At 49.6% G+C, this 18,232-nt stretch overlaps 1 protein-coding gene across 1 annotated transcript; it reads left to right on the forward strand.

The window, feature by feature from the left end:
* Positions 1 to 278: 278 nt before the first annotated feature.
* hsd17b12a (hydroxysteroid (17-beta) dehydrogenase 12a) lies at positions 279 to 17,758 on the forward strand (the record flags this gene model as incomplete). The annotated part of the gene is made up of 11 exons (XM_084451466.1): positions 279 to 456; positions 10,406 to 10,452; positions 11,315 to 11,390; positions 13,531 to 13,638; positions 14,163 to 14,227; positions 14,328 to 14,372; positions 14,941 to 14,975; positions 15,667 to 15,748; positions 16,875 to 16,940; positions 17,089 to 17,238; positions 17,621 to 17,758. The coding sequence occupies 11 exons, from the start codon at positions 279 to 281 to the stop codon at positions 17,756 to 17,758; spliced, it is 990 nt and encodes a 329-aa protein (XP_084307592.1).
* Between the last annotated feature and the right edge of the window lie 474 nt (positions 17,759 to 18,232).

The raw sequence follows: 18,232 nt of genomic DNA on the forward strand, positions 1-18,232 counted from the left end.
GAAATCGGTCTTTCTGATTGACATGTAAATTCACCAAAGGGTGTGGGGTTTCTTTTGTTCGACAGCGGCTGCAGCCAATGAAGAACGGAGGTGGGTTTGCTGGGAAGCTATAGAGTAGGTGGTGGGCGGGTGCTTAAATCAGGATAGACTAGTGTTGAGGGAGTTGTGGGAGTGTGATGATACAACCTCTTTATAAAGGGACTCTCACGTTGTTTCTTGGAAATTAGAGCACATTGCCTAAAATTGAGGTCTCCACACAGTTACTGAAAGCCGCTGTCATGGATTCGTTTAACGTGGAGGACATGCTTCGTGCTACCGAGGAGCCCTTCTTCTGGGTCGGTGCGTTCGTTGTGGTCTCACTATCACTGTGGGTCCTCTACCGACTGCTTTCAGGTTTTCGGATTTGGGTCTTGGGAAACGGACAGTTGCTCTCTCCGAAGCTGGGCAAATGGGCAGGTGAGTTGGTCGCATCCGTTCCTCACCACCAGACATGCGAAGTCACGAAGTAGGCTGCTCGAGGAGCCCATGACTCGACTTGAAATTCCAGATTTATATTTTGCAACCCAAACTTTATCATAATACAAGGAAAGCTGCGTTATCACACATTTTGATGGATATTCAACGTGCTACGTAAAACGTGCGGTTGTGTACCAGACTTTGGGCTAAATTAACTGATTAGGAAGCTCACCCTTGTTAGACCAATTTGATTTATCTTGTGAAACACGCATCTATGATGACAGACTCTTATATCAGCGTCCACCCACCTTTTAAATCGGACAAAGATGTCCAGTGTCGATGAAGCATAGACCGAATTGCGCATGTTATGCGCACTTTGAAAGATTTCGAGTGTAGGTGACAATTCAGTTAGCACACTAGGCTACTTGATGACATTAGCCCATCCACATGATATAGGGCATGCCCAATTAAAACGTGACTATTTTTTTGCTCATTTTCCTTTTAACCGGTTTGTAATGTCTAAATTAGATGTTTCATCCAACATTTTGTAAACAACAAACACTTTGGTGATGTAGCAATGGTTGACAAGTATTTTAGGGAATTTATATAGGACCATCACGCATCTGTATACCCTACTGATTGAATCGTGCGCAAAAGTTACATTTGTATAGATATTACACATTTGGTAAGTTTAGTTTGTTGTCAGACGGTTTTAAGTTGATTAGTGTTTGGTCAAATAGAAGTTTATATTGGATGTTAATGCGTTTGAAGTAGTTTCTTTGCGTTATGCGGAGACAAGACTCGTAGGAATCGCAATGGCCTAGCTTGACCCAGATATCCAGTCTCCTCTTTGGAGAATACTACTGCGTCTGGAGCTGAGGCGCGTTAACGTCTCGCTGCGCAATTTGCCAAGCGCTCCTGATAGCACCAGGATAGGTTTGCTAGCATCCTTCTCTTATCCAGAACGTCAATCCCTATGATCTACAGACGACTGTTTGAAATACCGTAGATGTTTATGTCTGCATCATGACGCACTTATGTTGAAAATCATAAGGGTTTGTTTCGGAACTAAATCGATGCTACGCATGCGTACCATAATGGAATTGAATGAGCAAAATGAACAAATACTAGAATGCTGTAGGCCCTTTAGATACTTAATGACGTTCAATGCCTCTGATGGTATCTGCTTCTGGGTAGCGTACCTGTGCGTCAGATTAGTCACACATCCGATTAGTCATAGCTCTGGCATGCATTTTTTTCATATGAATCTGGAGATGTCACAATCAATAGCAATTCTAACCCGTCTAACCCTTGTGTAACCTCACCGAACTCCATATTGCTCGTTGCATTCTGAGGAGGGTAGGGGAGACTGGTGTCGCCACAGTCGAATAGGTCATTTAGAGTTTTCTAGGGATGGTGTTGGTGGTGAGATGCCACTCCCTGAAACCAAACGTTACAGACAGTACCAGTTCAACTTGTCCCTCACATTCGTTTCCAATGACAGGGTTGCTTTCCAGGGTGTTAGTGACCGAGGTGAGGTACAGGGTAGACAGGTGCCAGTGAGTTGATTAACTTGTTCTTCTTTAGATGTACAGGTCCTGCTAGCTTGTGCAATTCTGTGACTCCCTTAATACACATGTGCACTGTCACAACGCTTCCCTTTCTTTCACATACACACACACATACACACACATACACAAACGCCACACATAGATGCACACAAACACCATATCTTAGGGAAGTCATCAGTCCCAACCCTCTCCATCCATTGTGTTACATCAGATGGTGTGAGTGTTGGGGGGGGGGGGGGGGGGGGGCACTCATGTCAAGAGACAAAGTGATATAGTGGGGGGGGGGGCTCATGTCAAGAGACAGTGATATAGTTGTCTATAGCTTCAGGCTTTGTGCCTTGAAGAATAGATTGAACCCGCAGAACTTGGACTTGACTTGAAATTGATAAGCATAGGCCTAGTCCACTGGACACTCCAGTGGTAGGCTTAATCTGGGTGTGTTTGGAGGTCTCTCAAATCTGTTTTGGCACAAGGCCCTGAGAAGAACATTGTTGCCTTCCTACATTGAGCAAAATCAATCAGCCTTCCATCATTTTGTATTGTTTTTATTTCAGACCCACCACCAACAACAAAATAACATATGGCATACTAGATCCTTCTTTGCTTGCAGAAGATGCCAAGCTAGCTAACTTTGCTTATTGTTCAGCCATGTGCATGTTCCAGTACACGTGGTTGCCATTGCAACCAGGGACATTTCTCACCTAACCAGATTCCCTAAAGTCAACAGTAAGAACAGAGCGTGCGACTTGACATGCCTCCATGAGAGAGAGGAATTTGCTCCAAACCCCTAATGTGGGATTAGATATCTTAAATGTCCTCAGGGGTTAAAAGTAAGACCCAGAGAGCGTAAAATTGGACCCTGAATTGGGTGTTCAAGGCAATGCAAATGAAATCCTATCAATCATTTTCAGTTGAGAATATTAGTAAAAGTGTACTCATCTTTTCAGTAGGAGCTCCCGCTTTCCTTTCTTCTCCTAGTGGTGTAGAACAGTACTGCAGTCTGTGTGCCACCTGCCTCTTCCACAGAGCTCAGGAAGGGTTTCTGTGTGGAGTTCCTCTGACACTGAGTGGTGTGGTGTGTTCCCATAGTGGAAGAGACCCCTGGTGGTAACAGGGAGTACTGCACCAGTGAGTCAAGGAGGCATCCCCCAGTTCTTGCTAGTACTATGCATTTCATCTGCTAGGCCATTTGGCATTGACTTGCAATAGCCCTACCTAAGCGTATTCAGTGTGTATTTGTGTATATGCTTCAAAAACCAAAATATTAGACGTCCCATTCTATACAAAACCCCTGTTCCCCATTCAATAAAACCCAGTTGAGATTTTACTCTCCCAGTACTCTCTCATGCCACATTGATTTACAGGAAGTCATGCCTTTTCATAAAGGAAGTGGATTTACAGGAAGTCATGCCTTTTCATAAAGGAAACGGTACTGTATGTTTGAACTAAAGCCTGCTTAGTCTGAGTGCATTACAGGAGACGGTGAACTCTTCCCTCACCCTCCTCTCCTAGCCCAGCATTACATAAGGATGCCAGTGTCTGTTGCAGTTGATAAACATCATGCAGAGAGAGAGAGGGAGGGAGGGAGGGGGAGAGAGAGAGAGAGAGACTGGGGAAAGGGGTAGTGTACTGAAGCTTCTAATTCCATTCTAGGGGATGTGGTTTGGGCCAAGTAGTAGTGTTTGCTGGATGGGGGTTGTTTTTGAGGTAACGTTTTGTTTTGGTTGTTGCATACATATCTGAGATTTTAGAGCACCATTGATTTGAAAGATGATTAGGACTGTTTCACAACACATTCAACATGCATGCACCTTTGCACACGATACAAACAGCTCTCTCTCTCCCTCTCTCTCTCTCTCTCTCTCTTTCCAGTTCACTGAGAAAGTGGTACTTTTTTTTTTGGGGGGGGGGGGGGGGGTGCAGCCATTCATGACTAGGCCTAAAGTAGGAGGGTGACAGAAAACTTGGGTGACTGTACGCAAGGGGGACCTCTCAGACTCACCTTGGGTGTATTTGATGGTAGCGGTCTGTTTGGGGTCGCACCGTCTCTAAACAAGGCTGTTTTTATTACTTAGCCATTGGTCCTTTTCATAGTAATTAAAAGTGGGTGTATTTTGAACAATTGAGGGGTATAGACGAATAACCATATACTGCATGTGCGCTTTTTTGGGGATATTTTTTGGGGGGACCGCTTGATCATTAGCGGATGTACAGACCATCCTAATAATATTTTGTGTGAACTGGTAATGTGCTGATAATATTTAGTGGGGTACCGGGCTTCATTGATGGTGAAGAACATGCATGTGTGAATGAAGCCCTGTTGTGTGCTTCCCTCCTAGTGCTGTGAATGGTGTGGATTTGTGAGGCTGGGGGCTTTGGAAGAGCGGGGGGGGGGTGGCTGTCAGGGAGAGAGCGCTGCCGTTCATGTGACGAACACGCTCTGTGACACGTGCTGCAGCCGGGGCTGCTGGGTAAAAAAACTGCAGCTCCTCATTTCAAGCCACCCCTCCCAACTCCTTATCCAGCCAGCAGCCATCTCCACCTCCCCCCCCCACCCAATCCCCCCTCCCCTTCTCGCCCAACTCTTTTTTTCTCTCTCTCCACAGTATCTCCAGCATCCCTCTACGATCTCCCACTCTACCCTGTCTTCTATTTCTCTCTCTCTCTTCCCTGCATTTGTTTGTTCATCCCCCCCAGCCCCCCCCCTCTCTCCACTGTCACGACGCTTCCCTCCCTCCCTCCCTCCCTCCCTCCCTCCCTCCCTTTATTTCTAAAGAAAGGAAGTCTTCCATTTGTCGTTTCCTTATTTAATTTCATTTTTTAAGATCATATTTGCACTTTGTTATATCCATGTGCAGAAACCATATTCTAGGGCCCACCCATTTTATGGCTGTTTCATGCAGGCGGAGGCATTTTAGATTTTTGGCAAATGTGCTTGTGGCACCACCATTCCTAAAAATGCTTTTACATTGTACTACTTTTACATTGTACAACGTCACTAGTTGGCAAGATGGTTGCTACGTTCACAGTTGTCCAATTTGTTTAAAAGCGAATGGTCTTATGTACATGCACAAAGCGTAGCAACCTATTCCTATTATATTATTGCATTCTCATCACTTCCTTATTGCTCAGGACCAAACCATTAATTAGCCTACAGGAACGTTGTTTAAGAGTTTCTGTTGGCAGATAATCTCAGGTGTTGCTTACCTACCTACTGTATTTCTGTGACCTAGCTTATGTAGCATCTGGTACCAAGGCATGTCTCCTGTTCAACTGATACTCAGCATCATGCAAATATGGCCCCAGCATTCTTCCACATTCAAGAATTTTTAAGACCTCTAATGTAGCTTTGGAATTGGGTTTGGATTCACCTGTCAATCTCAGTAAGACACCCTCGGGGCTATGTGGCTAGCATTAGGTGTTAATGCTCCTTTGTCTGGCATGTTAGGTATTCATTAGTTCAAGACTGATGCCAGAGTCTTCATAATGTGGTCTGACAGGGTTTTCTTGCTCTGTTTCTGTTGTTGACCTAATGTTTAAAGATAGATAGGTCATTCAATTAGGCTTCACCTGGCAACCTGTTCTCAGGTAGTGTATGTGTCCCTAATATCACATTTTTGCGTTTCTGTAGTGTCTTTGTTTGGTAGAGTGAACAGAATGTGAGGTCCTTTCCAGTTGAACTTTTAAGCCAAAAGAGTCTTTAATTTGTTCAGAGCCATTTGTGGTGACATTTTTATCTTGGGTGTTGAACTTCAGGTGCAGTAGGCTAGCAGCCACAAAGCCATTGCCGTGCAAAATACATTAGGCCTACTGTAAAGATTCCATGTCTGTGTTTTTGAATAACAGTTTTGGGCACATTGTCACAAGGTGTAGTCTAGGCTACTCATTGTGAGGCACGTTCCTAGATATGTCAGATGTAGCCTACCTTTCAGATCTTACATTTCACACACAAAGCACCAGTGAAGCCGTTAAATTCCCACCTTTATGTCCCCCTGACTAGTTGAGATGTGAAGGAGACTATTGATTCTTTAACAAGCATGAGACTCTGGGTGAGCTTCTTTTTTTTTTGCTGGTACCTCAATATAGACCCCCCCCCCCCCCATCAAGTCCAGTTTTATTTGGCCCATGTGACTTTTTCCCCACAGCTAGGCTATTTAAAGCGCCGTGTGTTTGAATGTGGGAGGTGGGTTGGGGGGTTGATCTTCTACTGCAGCAGCAAGGGGTGCGACAAATTGCATAACGACACGTAAGAAGAGCGGGGCATCCGAGGACCGCAGCCTCCCCTCACCGATTCTTAATTGGAGAGGATTTTTCCAGTAGTTTGGCATTGACACGTCATAGGCCCATGTGCAGCTTATGCTATAGACTCAACGGCTGCTCACTCACCATCTTCCTACCCGGTAGTGAATTTCTTTTGGGGGGCAGATTCGAGTTTAGGTGTGGCAGATATGTTTCCTTTCCATCTCTTTTGCTTTGAGGATCTTTTGGTGAACACATGCGTCGTTGCAGCCTAATTCCTGAGCACACAGTCGCAGGCTGTAGCCTACGTGTTCCGTTGGGGGTGTTGCAGCTGCAGAGATGCTGCGTCTCGTTAGCGCTGTCGGTAGGCTAACATTGGGGAGGGGAGGGATGCAGCATATAGCCTGGAGGGGGGGGGGGTTCTTGTTGGTATTCAGGTGCTGCGGCAGCTACCAGACGAGGCAGTGCAGCGCCGCTGCTATTTTTACTCATACGGCTGCTTTTTTTAGCCCGCGGAATATTGAGCAGGCAGCGGCAGGGGCAGCTCCGCTGCGCGGCTGGGGAGGGTGTGTGTGTGTGTGTGTGTGTGTGTGTGTGTGTGTGTGCGTGTGTGTGGGGGGGGGGGGGGGGGGGTGTCAGTACCTCTGAACGTGATGCGCAACGCTGAGAGGAGATCGGCGCACGTACGCCCCCGTCAGGGCATCTCGGAGACAGAATGGTGGGTTTTGTTTCTCTCGGAGGCGTTGGTGGAGAGGAAACGGGGGGGATGCTGCGAATGAGATGTGATTCTGAAAACGGTTGATGTTGTATGGCAGACATACACACACACACACTACTTACACACCTACCTATCCATTTATTTCTTGTACACTTGTACATACACATACTACCCACTCCTCATCCATCCACACACACACACACACACACACCTCTTTTCGTTAGCATGTGCGTGTGTTCTCTGCGGAGCGTCAGATGTGGTGGTATCACTAACGTACTTGCTTGCGTAGCCCCTATCTGTAGAGCGCCAGAGACGTAATGCACCGCTCACGTGAGGGGAATAACATCCCACTGTGTGTGTAGGGGATTTTCAACAATGGAATGGTAGGACGCAATGTTCCTTTTAAGAATGCGTGATGGAAAAGTTGAATGGATGACAGAGCTTTCTTCTTCCTCCCCAGTTTCTCACCAACAGCTCAGAGCAGACACATACCGATATTTGTTTGTTTATATCCAATATAATGTTCATATTTCAGTTTGGAAACTTCATAGACATTGTTTTATAGTTGAGCCCTACGGTATGTTTCTAAAGACTCTTTCCAGTGTGGCTAAAGTATATATTCTAATAGGTTATATCCAAAACACTCTTTCATCAAGCAAAGTGCCATATGTTGGTACATGAAATAACTTGCAACTAGAGCTTTCTTTCTTTCTTTCTTTCTTTCTTTCTTTCTTTCTTTCTTTCTTTCTTTCTTTCTTTCTTTCTTTCTTTCTTTCTTTCTTTCTTTCTTTCTTTCTTTCTTTCTCTCTCTTTCTCTTTCTCTTTCTCTCCCTGTCTCTTTCCCCCCCCTCACCCCTGTCTTAAACAGTGAGTTCAACACGGAGGTAAAGGTGATGGAGAGACGGTCACTACTGCCGTTACACAAACAACAGAATAGGATCAGAATCGAATAACGTGACGAAATGAGAAATATTTTATCCCAAGCAGACAAACGTCTGCTTCCGCGCTCCTGAACACCTGCTGTCGGATCACATACTGTACGTGAGTGAGTGTGTGCGTACGTGCGCAAACCCCACAGACCTACAGCGTGACTTGAATTCCCCGCGCCGGCGAGGGGGCTGTGGGAATGTGGTCGGGTCAGAACACTCGACCCCCCCCCCCCGTCCCCGTCCCGCCAAGCGGAGTGTGTTATCGTCACCTCGAAACGCAACGTGCCGACGGTATTGAGAGAACATTCCTTACATGTGGTTTCATAGAAGGTTCCGGGGCGGTCAATTTCAGGCTGTTTGGGAGGCGGCGGTGTGAATGACAGGCAGTTTGTTTTTCAGGACTTAATGCTCTCACGGCTCTCGCAACGCCCAAATGATTCACACAAACCTTTTTAAACATAATCCCTAGATCAGAGATAATCCCTAGGTTCACCAGTGCTTGGAACAACACAGAACCTTTTGAATGATGACCCAGTCCAAAGGAAACGAGAGGATTGATTGATTTTATTTACGGCTGTAGCACACATTGAATCCAAGCGATAACATGTAAAAGTGTAACCACTTATTTCCAACATGGTCGATGATGTCATAAAAACAGGACAGACTGTTGGGCACATCCACAGAATCAGCACCAAAACTCCAAAGACAATAATATAAAAAACAGCAGACATGAACCCAACCCCTGTCCCGCCATCTTCCACAGTCAGTACAGTGTGTCCTACTGTAACGATACAAACACCCACTATGGTCCCAGGATGCCTATATTTCCACTTGGCTCACCTGATCACCACCTTGCACTGACCAGTCGGCCATATAACTCAACAGCGAGCGCATGGCCCACTGATCAGCAGGGCCCGTCCAGCCACGGGTCCGACACCGAGCCGCCACCCAGCCTGCAGCGCGCCGTCTCGGTACTCGGCGCGCTCGGGCGGGGTGAACGCAACGCGTGAACGGTATTGGTCAACTCTCGGCCGTTGTCTCGGTTGGGACGGCGTTCGGCGTGGGGATTTTAGGGCGACGGCCCGCTGTGATGATGCTGCCGGTCGCCACTGAGGCTTCTCTGCCAAGGAGCATCATGTCATTGTTAACACTGGAAGAGGGAGTTAAAAACCAGAACCAGGGATTCTGCTCTCTTCATTTTTGACTTTGTGCTGCTTTCTTTCTTCGTCTCTCTCCCTCTCTCTCTCTCTCTCTCCCTCTCCCTCTCTCTCTCTCCATCACTTTCTCCTTCGTGCGCTCACCCCTTTCCCCCTGTTTTCTGTCCCTCTTCTTGCGCGCTCTGTCTCTCCATTTCTATTTTTAGCCGCCCCCAGGATCCCTCCTCAACCCCTCCCCTCTTTCTCGTGCTCCATGTTCGTCATCAGCCCCCCCCCACTCCCCTCCCTCGCTCCCTCCCTCCCTCCTCTCTTCTTTTCTCCTCTCCAGCTCGCTGCTAGAGAATGGTCTCTGCTTGTATTAATCTTTCATCAGCCCTGTGCCACTCATGATAACACAATGGTGTGTGTGAGAGCACACCCCAAAAATCTCCTATATCTATTATTTGCCACACCTTTCTTTCTTTCTTTCTCTCTTTCTTTCTCTTTCTTTTTCTCTCTTTCTTTTTTTCTCTTTCTCTTTCTTTCTCTCTCTTTCTCTCTCTCGCTCTCTCGCTCTCTCTCTCGCTCTCTCTCTCTCTCTCGCCCCCCCCCTCTTGCAGTCAGTCAGGGAATCAGGGTGACGGGCAGTGAGGATCTATAAATAGCCGTGCTCTCTTGACAAGGTGAGGAGGAGCGGAGAACAGGGGAAGAACGCCGGCCCCCCCTCCCTCCTGTGGCGCCATATCTCCGCCCGGCGTCCCCTCCGCCGGCGCCGCTCTCTCCTCCGTACCACCGCCGGTCCGGACGGCCGAGCTCGGGAAACCGACGGCGTCCCCCTCACCCGCACCGTAAGGATCGGTCCGGAGCCGACCCCTGACCCCGCTCTCTAAACCTCCCCCCCCTCACAGCCTCACGTCCTGGTCTCCACCCCCAACCATTCACTGAAGCCAGAGTCCCACCAGGTCCCCTTCAGCATCTACTGGGAGCTCTGGGCGTGTCCCTCGGTGACCCGCCGCTGTCCCTCCTTCTCTTTGAGTTGAAGCCGCTCAATAACGGCTGCTGGGTCGACCCTGCGTGTTGTTGGGATGACCTTTTGCGAAGCAGTTTGATGAGGACGCGAAGGCGCCTCACGATGCAGTCGTATTTTTGGGCTTTTAGATATAACGTCTCAAACGCAAGGCAGATGTTTCGCGTATAGCGGACAGGGACTTTGCCGGTCAGTGAATGGGAGGTGTTTGAATGTGAATTGACCTCTTTCTCTCTCTCTCTCTCTCTCACTCCTCTCTCTCTCTCTCTCTCTCTCTCTCTCTCTCTCTCTCTCTCCTCTCTCCTCTCTCTTTTCTCTTCTCTCTCCAGTTGTGACGGGAGCTACGGACGGAATCGGGAAATCCTACTCTGAGGAGGTGAGAGTCCTGGACCTCCTCACTTTGTTCATTTCCTTCACGTAAAAGCTCTGTGATTCGTACACACAGCGTTCGCTCATAGGCAACGATAGGGTGGGCTCTTATAGGTCTATTAATGTGGAAAAGGGTACACACACACACACACATTTAAACAGAGGCTCATTTAAAAGAGCTGTAGTACCAAGGTTACAAGAACCACCACTACTACACAAACACACAAGTTGAATAGGATCACCCCTTCCGATGGAGTATGCATGTGGCTCATTCATAAAAGCTTGAGCTCAGGACATCAGAGGCCTACAGGCCTGTGCTGATTCCCCCTGTCCACATAACACCATGTAACCTCACATGATGTCCAATATCCAAGTAGACGCAGTAGATGTAGACGAGCTTGGAGGCACAAAATGTCTGTGTGCTAACTCTGAAGTATATGTTCGTTCGTTCTTTCTCTCTCTCTCTCGTCTCCGTCGGTCTGTCTTCCTGTCTCTCTCACTGTCTGTCTGTCTCTTTCTCTCTTGTCTCTGTCGGTCTGTCTTGTCTGTCTGTCTTGTCTGTCTGTCTGTCTCTCTCTCTCTCTCTCTCTCTCTCTTCCTCTCTCTCTCCATCTTGTCTCTGTCGGTCTGCCTGTCCGTCTCTCTCTCACTGTCTGTCTTTCTCTCGTCTCTGTCGGTCTCCCTCTCTCTCTCTTGTCTCTGTCTGTCTCTCTCTCTTGTCTCTGTCGGTCTATCTGTCTCTGTCTCTCTCTCTCTCTCTCTCTGTCTCTGTCTCTGTCTCTGTCTCTCTCTCTCTCGCTCTGTCTTTCTCTCTCTCTTTCTCTCACTGTCTCTCTTACTCACTCTCTCACTGTCTGTCTCTCTCTCAGCTCGCTCGTCGAGGTTTCGCCATCGTGCTCATCAGTCGCTCGCAGGACAAGCTGGACGATGTTGCCACGTCGCTCGGTAAGTGTGTGGGGTGTGGTGTGTGTGGGGGGGGTGTGTGTGTGTGTGGGGGGTGTGTGGTGTGTGTGTGTGGGGGGTGTGTGTGTGGTGTGTGCGCGCATGCGACTTGTCCTGCAATCTAGGGAAGCCTTGGGTGTGACTAGCCATCTGTTGTGCACAGAGGGGTGTAGCTGGCTGGCTCCTAGGTTACGTCATCGCCGTCACGGCGCCAGCGTGGGATGCTGGGTGTGTTTGTTTACACACACACCCCCCGCCTGCAGACACACACACACACACACACACACACACACACACACACACACTCTGAAGGCCCTTTTGCATGTGTCTGTCATCATGGAAAGCTGTGAGGGCGGTGAGCACAGTAAGAGGGCTGATGAGGAAGTCCGTCTGGTCAGCCGGTCAGCCTGTGACTTCCGTCCTCTGAGTCACATGGTATGTCTGGGGCTTTCATTCACTTCTACACACACACACACACATACACACACACACACTCCCTCCCTTACTGTCTCTGTGGTGAATGGGAGCGTACGCACACACACACACACACACACACACACACACTCATGTCTCCACCTTTCTCCAATGCGGGAGAGAGGAAGTGAACTAGCACATCCAGTGGGGTGTGTGTGCGTCTGTGTGTGTGTGCGTGTGTGTCTGTGTGTGTGTGTGCGTCTGTGTGTGTGTGGACTCGCAGGCTCCCCTTGCAACTCCGTAAAGAGTACTATGTGGGCCCTGGTGCTTTAGTCACTAATTGCCTGTGTGTGTAGCTTTCTTTAATTAAGAAGAATTCCTTGGAACAAAACCCTGTCAGTTTCCGGGTGTTGCCTTTTAACAAAACACTAGTTGAACGCAAGACTCTACCATTCTGAGCTGCTGGTGCCCAAGTCCCTAACTTCCTAGATGTGGGTAGACAACCCTTGGTGCCCAAAAAAAACATCCATTCACCTACCTCAACAGGAAAGATTTGTAAGGTCTTATCTATTGAAACGTGAATTGAAATGCCACTTGTTCCGAGAATGAAGGGCTTCTAGGAGTTTATCCTCTCAGTATTTCATATGAAGTTTGTAGCGTTTGGGAACGGTGACACCCTCCCTCTTTCAGTGATGACGTCCACCGCCCCAGTCGCTGGGCGCTGGCCAGTCTCTTGGCGATCACCCAAGGTCCAATTCCCCCTGTGGTGCTTCTCCTCCATAGAGGGGGGTGATGGGTAGTCACGAGCAGGGGGTGCAGCATGCCAAAGCCTGGCACTCCTCCCTCACGATTTAGCCTGATAACCCCTCCCCCCCCCCAAAAAAAAAAAACCCCTCTCTCGTGTAACCTGGCAACCAGCCTCAACCAGGCAACCAAGCATATACAATCTTTGTCACCACTTCAAATTCACAACTCTCGCTCTATTTTTTTTTTAACCTTTATTGAGTTGATTCTCAATTGAATTCTACAGTACTCAATTTTCCACCTAGCAACCCAACCTCATCTACCCAATCAAATCTGGCAACCCCAAGTCCTACATCACCTTTGTAACCCTCTCTGGAGATCCTCTCTTTCAGTTTGATTCTCAATGGCAGCACCGGCTAAATATAGATTCATGAATAAGGTGTCGACTTCAGGGAGGTTCTCCCCCCCCCCCGTTCGTCCTCTTCTCCTTGCTGTAAAATGTCATTCATATTTCTCAGCAGCTCCTGTCTGTGCACGCTTGGTGGCAAATATTCCTCAGAGGTAACTCTGCCACTCGTTAGACAAACGAGTCTTCGGACAATAAATTGTAATTGGGGTGGGGGGGGGATGGGGGGGTGTACTTAGAAAGAAAGGGGTTCTCTGATTTATTTGTGGGTACATAGCACCCCCTTCTGTCTGAGTTGGGAAATTGGCCGAATGAGTTGGGCCATATAAAAAAACATTCTTTGTGTGCTAACCTGCTGGAATAGAACACTAAGTGTGGTGTGTGTCGTGCGCAGGTGCTTGCGTTTCCTAGGAGATGAGAGATGTGTGCATTCTCAACTCTTGAACCGCAATTAGGATTCCTACCCTTTTAATGTCCGATATATCCTCTCTCAGCCTGCATTTGCACATAATGCTAACCTGTTCTTTGTTGCAAGTTTCCTTAAACATCATTAACATGCTCCTCTTTCCTCCTCCACAGGGGAGCAGTTCAAGGTGGAGACCAAGACCATCGCTGTGGACTTCGGCAAAGACGACATCTACCCCAAGATTGAGGCTGGGCTCGCAGGACTGGAGATTGGAGTGCTGGGTAAGAATGGCTTTGGCCTGCCCTGTTCGCTGCATAGTTCATAAATATCTCTTCCACAAACACACACACACACACACATGCACGCACACACACATTGCCCTCTGCATAGTTTCTGTCAAAGATTATGTGAAGAGGAAAACCTACAACATTACTCACAGGTGTCTGGTTCGCACCTTCCTTGTCCTCGCTCACTGAACTAGAAACTTGGCAAAAGTGTGTGCTCATGTGTGTGCTATGCCATAGCCACAACTTGCACAACGGCACACATTTGGGGCCGGTGTGACAGTGAAACATTTGGGGGAACTCATTGTTCTTTTGTGAGAAAGCCAGTGATAAGCGAATGTGCTTCTCTAGTTTAAGGTGTGGTTGTGTGGGTCTCTTTATGAACGACTCCGCTTTCAATTGTGAATTTCTGCTGCCACCTACTGGTGCAGATTAGTCACTTCACTCTCGATTCATCAGTAAAACGGTGCTATTTTAGAAGAATGGTTTTAACTCTTTTCATGCTTCTTCTTCTTGAACAGTGAACAATGTGGGCATCTCCTACTCCTATCCTGAGTACTTCCTGAACATTCCTGATCTGGACAACGTGAGTTTCTCATTGTCTCTCTTTCCTAAGTGTCTTTTTAAGGAAGTCATGCGGATCCTTCCTTGCTTGATAATGTCTCTCTTTCTGATTTCTGTTTCAGTTCATCAGCAACATGATCCACGTCAACATAACCTCGGTGTGCCAGGTAAGATTAGATTTTTCTCGTTCTCGAACTAGAACAAAGTTGAGTTGAAATGCGTCCATCTCTCCCTCCCCCTCCTCCTCCTCCTCCTCCTCCTCACTGTTGCTACTGCCATGGTACCTGCAGTATCCCAGTGGTTCTCAAAGCAACAGTGAACCACACCAATGCTGTCTGTACTCACCACCCACCCACGCACTCTCTCTCTCTCTCTCTCTCTCTCTCTCTCTCTCTCTCTCTCTCTCTCTCTCTCTCTCTCTCTCTCTCCCTCTCCGCCCGCCCCCTCCTCCCACGCGGCTGATGTATGGAGGGGGAAAAAAAAAAAAAATTCTCCCATGATGCCCGTGTGGTTTATTTTTAAGCGGTATCTAAGGGTCTAAACTTCTGCACTCCGGCCCGGTATCGCAGGGTTGCCGTTGATCTGAATAACGCCCTGCTCTCCGCCGTGATTGGGTGGAACGCGAACGGCGGTATTCCACCGATCTCCCAGCTTCCCTCTACCGCTCCGCGTTGGCCACTCCGTCATACTCCCGCTCGCTGCTCATTGGTTAACGTTGGCGTTTGTCTCTTTTAGATGACCCGCCTGGTGCTGCCCAGGATGGCCGAGAGGTGAGTTGAAGCCGTTTTACCTTCCCTTCCTCGTGTTTGGTTGAACGGCGCGCTGTCATGTGACAACGCCGGCTGGCGGGCCGGTTGGCTCGGTCCGCGCCCGCGCTGTCTGACCGCTGAGACGCAAAACCTCAACGCGCCTCCTTCTTTGGAACTCTGATGTGACAATGAAGGGCCGATATGTTTCACAAAAAGAGTCTTCCCCATATTAGGTACTCCACCCCCCCCCCCCACCCCCCTCTCCTCTCTTTGTTCACAATTCTGACGAGCTTTCAATTCACACAAAGTGCACTCCCTCCCGATTGGCTCAGAGGGGGTCACATGGGGAGATGGGAGCCAATGAGAGTGCAGGCACATTTAGTGCCGTGTGAGGCTGAAGCACCCCTCATTTGCCCCCCCCACCCCACCCCCCCCCACGCGCCTCGCTCCGCTACATCACTGAGCGAGCAAGCGGCTGCCATGGCAACGTGCATGGCGACCGCAATTACGTTAGCGTTCGTGTGTCTGTGTGTCTCATGCCTGTGTGTGTGTGTGTTGTGTGTGTACATGTATGTGTATCTCACTGTGTGTGGCCTGCAAGTACACTTAACTCGTCACGTTACCGTCTGTCCTGCCGTCAAAGGTGGACCCCGTTGGGGCGTCGCCGCAGTCCTTCAGCCGTTCTCATCCACGGTGCCCGTCTGTGTTTCAGGTCCAGAGGCGTGGTCCTCAACATCTCCTCCGCCAGCGGCATGTACCCCGTCCCCCTGCTCACCGTCTACTCCTCCTCTAAGGTGAGCGCTCCATCGCTCGCTCACTCGCTCACTCGCTCACTCACTCACTCACTCGCTCCATCACCCGCTCACCCGCTCATTCACTCACTCACTCATTCGCTCACTCGCTCACTATATTTACCATCATCCATCCATCCATCCCTCCATCCTTTCAAGTGAGGCTGACCGTCGCACTCTCAGCTCTCTCTGCCCCTAGAATCCAGACATCCGGTCCCTCTCCAGACGTCCGGTCTCTCTCAAGACGTCCGGTCTCTCTCAAGACGTCCGGTCTCTCTCCAGACGTCCGGTCTCTCTCCAGACATCCGGTCTCTCTCCAGACGTCCGGTCTCTCTCCAGATGTCCGGTCTCTCTCCAGAGGTCCGGTCTCTCTCCAGACGTCCGGTCTCTCTCCAGACATCCGGTCTCTCTCCAGACGTCCGGTCTCTCTCCAGACGTCCGGTCTCTCTCCAGACGTCCGGTCTCTCTCCAGACATCCGGTCTCTCTCCAGACATCCGGTCTCTCTCCAGACGTCCGGTCTCTCTCCAGACGTCCGGTCTCTCTCTCCAGACGTCCGGTCTCTCTCTCCAGACGTCCGGTCTCTCTCTCCAGACGTCCGGTCTCTCTCCAGACGTCCGGTCTCTCTCTCCAGACGTCCGGTCTCTCTCCAGACGTCCGGTCTCTCTCTCCAGACGTCCGGTCTCTCTCTCCAGACGTCCGGTCTCTCTCTCCAGACGTCCGGTCTCTCTCTCCAGACGTCCGGTCTCTCTCTCCAGACGTCCGGTCTCTCTCTCCAGACTCTCCAGACGTCCGGTCTCTCTCCAGACGTCCGGTCTCTCTCTCCAGACGTCCGGTCTCTCTCCAGACGTCCCGGTCTCTCTCCAGACGTCCCGGTCTCTCTCCAGACGTCCGGTCTCTCTCCAGACGTCCGGTCTCTCTCCAGACGTCCGGTCTCTCTCCAGACGTCCCGGTCTCTCTCCAGACGTCCCGGTCTCTCTCCAGACGTCCGGTCTCTCTCCAGACGTCCGGTCTCTCTCCAGACGTCCGGTCTCTCTCCAGACGTCTGGTCTCTCTCCAGACGTCTGGTCTCTCCCCAGCGGTAAGGTGAGGCTGTGTTGGGTAACCCTGCTGTCCTCTCTTCCCCTCCAGGCGTTTGTGGACTTCTTCTCTCGCGGCCTGCAGGAGGAGTACAGGAGACAGGGACTCATCATCCAGGTGAGACTGCACTTCCCGTTTCCTGCAAGATGGTGTAGCGCTGCGAAGTCAATCGCTAATTAGCAGTTTAGTCAACCCTTTATTTTTTATATTCAGCATCTTGTTCCTTTTTTAAAAGTTTGTGAGCTAATCCTCTGTCCCCCCCCAGAGTGTGCTGCCTTTCTTCGTGGCCACCAAGATGACCCGCATCAGGAACCCCACCCTGGACAAGCCCACCCCCGAGCGCTACGTGGCGGCTGAGCTGACCACCGTGGGGCTACAGAGCCAGACCAACGGCTACTTCCCCCACGCCGTGATGGTGAGGAGCTAGCCTAGCTTCCTGTTCTTCCTTTGCCCCGCCCCCCCTGAGGTCATGTCTCTGTGGTCGGTGACGGTCCCCTCTCTGCAGAGGAGCTCCTTCCCACCAGGTCTTAACTGGGCTCTGGTACTGGGAACGATGGGATTGATGATTCTCCAGCGGGTTTATGTTCCGGCTTTGACGACGTCCAGCCGTCCTGGTCTGCCTTTCTGACCAGGATGTCCATTTTAACTTTCCATCAATACTCTGCTCGTGTTTGCTGCTGCGCTCTCCCTCCCCAAGTTTCACTCAAATAGACTACAGCGAACGATTGCTAAAAATTCACACGCATATGTAATATTGAAGCCATATCCCCCTGTGTGTGTGTGTGTGTTCTCCTCAGGGCTGGCTGACCACCGTGCTGGTGCCCATGCACTTGGTCATCTTCTTCGGTGCCAGGATGAACCGCCTGCAGCGCACCGGCTACCTGAGAAGGAGGAAGCTGAGGGAGCAGAACAACGGGGGCCTGAAGAGCGATTAGGAATCATCCGGAACACTGGACGTTCCATTCCGAGCATTCCATGGCCCTGACTTCTGATGTCTATCTACTGAAGTGTGTGTGTGTGTGTGTGTGTCTATCTACTGAAGTGTGTGTGTGTCTATCTACTGAAGTGTGTGTGTGTGTGTGTGTGTGCGCGCGTGCGTACGTGTGTTGTAATCTCTTGTATGCTAGGCTGTCCCTTCCTTAATGCCTGCATGACTGGTTGCCTGTGTGTGGCTATGAACCATACAGGATGTAAATGGCACATGTCTAAATGAAGTGGTTCCAGGAATAGTAGTAACCACAATGGCCGCCACTTGAGGTGGCCGAAGAATCAAACCAAACTGTGCTCTTAGCACAGGGGGATCAATATTTTCTTGTATGATACAATAGTGGTGCAAATTCTTAAACCAGGGTGATGTGTTGACACTGCTGTTGTAAGCAGAGGCAAATGGTGGAGGGGGTTAACTTATT

The sequence above is a fragment of the Borostomias antarcticus genome, assembly GCF_949987555.1.
Source record: "Borostomias antarcticus genome assembly, chromosome: 16".
NCBI classification, from domain to species: domain Eukaryota; kingdom Metazoa; phylum Chordata; class Actinopteri; order Stomiiformes; family Stomiidae; genus Borostomias; species Borostomias antarcticus.